General features: G+C 49.2%; 1 protein-coding gene across 3 annotated transcripts in view; it reads left to right on the top strand.

Moving 5' to 3' along the window:
* Positions 1-5,000, top strand: part of ric1 (RIC1 homolog, RAB6A GEF complex partner 1) — a 68,405-nt gene that overhangs the window by 31,695 nt on the left and 31,710 nt on the right. For all 3 annotated transcript variants that reach the window (XR_013200597.1, XM_077221330.1, XM_077221329.1), the window contains exon 5: positions 551-693. Coding sequence is in view for 2 of the 3 variants with exons in the window: in XM_077221330.1 (XP_077077445.1) it covers positions 551-693 (143 nt within the window). In the remaining variant the exon portion in view is untranslated. The remainder of the gene's footprint in view (positions 1-550; positions 694-5,000) is intronic.

Here is a 5,000-nt window from a genome sequence, read left to right as displayed (position 1 = left end):
GCACACACACACGCGTGCACACACACACACAGGCGTGCACACACACACACGCGTGCACACACACACGCGTGCACACACACGCGCGCACACACACACACACACACACACACACTCACTCACTCACTCAACACACACGCGCGCACACACACACACTCTCAACACACACACACACACACACACTCTCAACACACACACACACACACACTCTCAACACACACACACACACACACAAACACTCACAGACACACATTCACACTCTCACACACAGACGCACACACGCACTCACACACGGTAAACAAAAACATTGTTATTCGTTTTAGTTAGCAATAATAATTTAACAAGATGAAGTTTGAATATAAGTTCTAACTGGTAGAAAATGTACAACGCTCTTGCAATGAAAATTGCGTGTGTGTGTGTATAAATGTGACCTAACGTTGAATTGGTAACCCAGAGGCTTGATCTGAAGTGTTTGTGTGTGTAAATGTGAACTAAATGTTGTGTTGGTAATTCAGAGGCTTGATCTAATGTAGTGTGTGTGTGTGTGTGTCAGTCTCCAGACGCTGCAGGAGGATCTGTTAGTGGCGACGGCTGATGGTTTCCTTCACATGTTGCACTGGGACAGTGTCAGTAACGGCAGGAGAGCAGTGAACCTGTGCACCGTCCCCTTCTCCCTCGACCTGCAGTCCTCCAGAGGTCACACACACACACCTCACACACTCTATATACACACTCCAGAGGTCACACACGCCTTACACACTCTTCATTTAATGTATGACCAGTGAACCTGTGCACCGTCCCCTTCTCCCTCGACCTGCAGTCCTCCAGAGGTCACACACACACACCTCACACACTCTATATACACACTCCAGAGGTCACACACGCCTTACACACTCTTCATTTAATGTATGACCAGTGAACCTGTGCACCGTCCCCTTCTCCCTCGACCTGCAGTCCTCCAGAGGTCACACACACACACCTCACACACTCTATATACACACTCCAGAGGTCACACACGCCTTACACACTCTTCATTTAATGTATGACCAGTGAACCTGTGCACCGTCCCCTTCTCCCTCGACCTGCAGGCCTCCAGAGGTCACACACACACCTCACACACTCTATATACACACTCCAGAGGTCACACACGCCTTACACACTCTTCATTTAATGTATGACCAGTGAACCTGTGCACCGTCCCCTTCTCCCTCGACCTGCAGTCCTCCAGAGGTCACACACACACCTCACACACTCTATATACACACTCCAGAGGTCACACACGGCTTACACACTCTTCATTTAATCTATGACCAGTGAACCTGTGCACCGTCCCCTTCTCCCTCGACCTGCAGTCCTCCAGAGGTCACACACACACCTCACACACTCTATATACACACTCCAGAGGTCACACACGGCTTACACACTCTTCATTTAATCTATGACCAGTGAACCTGTGCACCGTCCCCTTCTCCCTCGACCTGCAGTCCTCCAGAGGTCACACACACACCTCACACAATCTATATACACACTCCAGGTCACACACACCTCACACACTCTTCATTTACTGTATGACCTGTGCACTGTCCCCTTCTCCCACGACCTGCAGTCCTCCAGAGGTCACACACACACACCTCACACACTCTATATACACACTCCAGAGGTCACACACGCCTCACACACTCTTCATTTACTGTATGACCAGTGAACCTGTGCACCGTCCCCTTCTCCCACGACCTGCAGTCCTCCAGAGGTCACACACACACCTCACACACTCTATATACACACTCCAGAGGTCACACACGCCTTACACACTCTTCATTTAATGTATGACCAGTGAACCTGTGCACCGTCCCCTTCTCCCTCGACCTGCAGTCCTCCAGAGGTCACACACACACCTCACACACTCTATATACACACTCCAGAGGTCACACACACCTCACACACTCTTCATTTACTGTATGACCTGTGCACTGTCCCCTTCTCCCACGACCTGCAGTCCTCCAGAGGTCACACACACACACCTCACACACTCTATATACACACTCCAGAGGTCACACACGCCTCACACACTCTTCATTTACTGTATGACCAGTGAACCTGTGCACCGTCCCCTTCTCCCACGACCTGCAGTCCTCCAGAGGTCACACACACACCTCACACACTCTATATACACACTCCAGGTCACACACACCTCACACACTCTATATACACACTCCAGAGGTCACACACACCTCACACACTCTTCATTTACTGTATGAGCAGTGAACCTGTGCACCGTCCCCTTCTCCCTCGACCTGCAGTCCTCCAGAGGTCACACACACACCTCACACACTCTATATACACACTCCAGGTCACACACACCTCACACACTCTTCATTTACTGTATGACCAGTGAACCTGTGGACCGTCCCCTTCTCCCTCGACCTGCAGTCCTCCAGAGGTCACACACACACACACACCTCACACACTCTATATACATACTCCAGGTCACACACACCTCACACACTCTTCATTTACTGTATGACCTGTGAACCTGTGGACCGTCCCCTTCTCCCTCGACCTACAGTCCTCCAGAGGTCACACACACACACACCTCACACACTCTATATACACACTCCAGGTCACACACACTCTTCATTTAATGAATGACCAGTGAACCTGTGGACCGTCCCCTTCTCCCTCGACCTGCAGTCCTCCAGAGGTCACACACACACACACACCTCACACACTCTATATACATACTCCAGGTCACACACACCTCACACACTCTTCATTTACTGTATGACCTGTGAACCTGTGGACCGTCCCCTTCTCCCTCGACCTACAGTCCTCCAGAGGTCACACACACACACACCTCACACACTCTATATACACACTCCAGGTCACACACACTCTTCATTTAATGAATGACCAGTGAACCTGTGCACCGTCCCCTTCTCCCTCGACCTGCAGTCCTCCAGAGGTCACACACACACCTCACACACTCTATATACACACTCCAGGTCACACACACCTCACACACTCTTCATTTACTGTATGACCAGTGAACCTGTGCACCGTCCCCTTCTCCCTCGACCTGCAGTCCTCCAGAGGTCACACACACACCTCACACACTCTATATACACACTCCAGAGGTCACACACACCTCACACACTCTTCATTTAATGTATGACCAGTGAACCTGTGGACCGTCCCCTTCTCCCTCGACCTGCAGTTCTCCAGAGGTCACACACACACACCTCACACACTCTATATACACACTCCAGAGGTCACACACGCCTTACACACTCTTCATTTAATGTATGACCAGTGAACCTGTGGACCGTCCCCTTCTCCCTCGACCTGCAGTCCTCCGGAGGTCACACACACACACCTCACACACTCTATATACACACTCCAGGTCACACACACTCTTCATTTAATGAATGACCAGTGAACCTGTGGACCGTCCCCTTCTCCCTCGACCTGCAGTCCTCCGGAGGTCACACACACACACCTCACACACTCTATATACACACTCCAGGTCACACACACTCTTCATTTAATGAATGACCAGTGAACCTGTGGACCGTCCCCTTCTCCCTCGACCTGCAGTCCTCCGGAGGTCACACACACACACCTCACACACTCTATATACACACTCCAGGTCACACACACTCTTCATTTAATGTATGACCAGTGAACCTGTGCACCGTCCCCTTCTCCCTCGACCTGCAGTCCTCCAGAGGTCACACACACACACACCTCACACACTCTATATACACACTCCAGAGGTCACACACACCTCACACACTCTTCATTTAATGTATGAGCAGTGAACCTGTGGACCGTCCCCTTCTCCCTCGACCTGCAGTCCTCCAGAGGTCACACACACACACCTCACACACTCTATATACACACTGCAGGTCACACACACCTCACACACTCTTCATTTACTGTATGACCAGTGAACCTGTGCACCGTCCCCTTCTCCCACGACCTGCAGTCCTCCAGAGGTCACACACACACCTCACACACTCTATATACACACTCCAGGTCACACACACCTCACACACTCTTCATTTACTGTATGACCAGTGAACCTGTGCACCGTCCCCTTCTCCCTCGACCTGCAGTCCTCCAGAGGTCACACACACACACACCTCACACACTCTATATACACACTCCAGAGGTCACACACACCTCACACACTCTTCATTTAATGTATGAGCAGTGAACCGGTGCACCGTCCCCTTCTCCCTCGACCTGCAGTCCTCCAGAGGTCACACACACACCTCACACACTCTACATACGCACTCCAGAGGTCACACACACCTCACACACTCTGTATACACACTCCAGAGGTCACACACACCTCACACACCCTTCATTTACTGTATGACCTGAACCAGTGCGCAGTCCTCCAGAGGTCACACTCTATATACACACTCTATATATATATATATATAGAGAGAGAGAGAGAGAGAGAGAAATTATTCGTTTCAGTGTTTTTGAATGCAAGTTCCCCAAACCGGAAGTGCCTCCCATAATTCAAAACGCAGTAAACTCGTCAGTGACCGGATCGCAAAACAGAATACAACGCTGACAAAGCTTAAAAGTATGGGCTCACGCACAACTCTCTCGTTCGGCACGAATCCAAACGTTTGGCTGCGATGTAACATTTAACCGCTAACCGATTATTTCTTTTGTAAACAAAGCTTTGCGCTTCACTCCTGTCATAATATTCATGTAAAACAGCATTCACATACAAAAAACTGTGTTTTGGGGGACAAGTTTACCGGCACAGCTCTATTATACATGTCAACTGTGGTGTTTGTCAAGCAATTAATTAAAAAAATCTGACATTAAACTATTTATTACCAATAATAAATACCAGTGGCCGATAGCATAAACTGCCAAGACTAATCTTCCAAAAGACTGTTCATAACTTTAGTTACATAAAAAGCTAAAATAGAAAAAAAAGCCTGTTATAATATTTTAGTTATGCAATATTAGTTAATGTA

The sequence above is a fragment of the Siphateles boraxobius genome, unplaced genomic scaffold, assembly GCF_051911475.1.
Source record: "Siphateles boraxobius isolate OS27281-9 unplaced genomic scaffold, OSU_SipBor_1 81, whole genome shotgun sequence".
Lineage (NCBI taxonomy): Eukaryota > Metazoa > Chordata > Actinopteri > Cypriniformes > Leuciscidae > Siphateles > Siphateles boraxobius.
The sequence above is the reverse complement of the archived record's forward strand: the minus strand, read 5'-3'. Positions and strand labels throughout refer to the sequence as shown.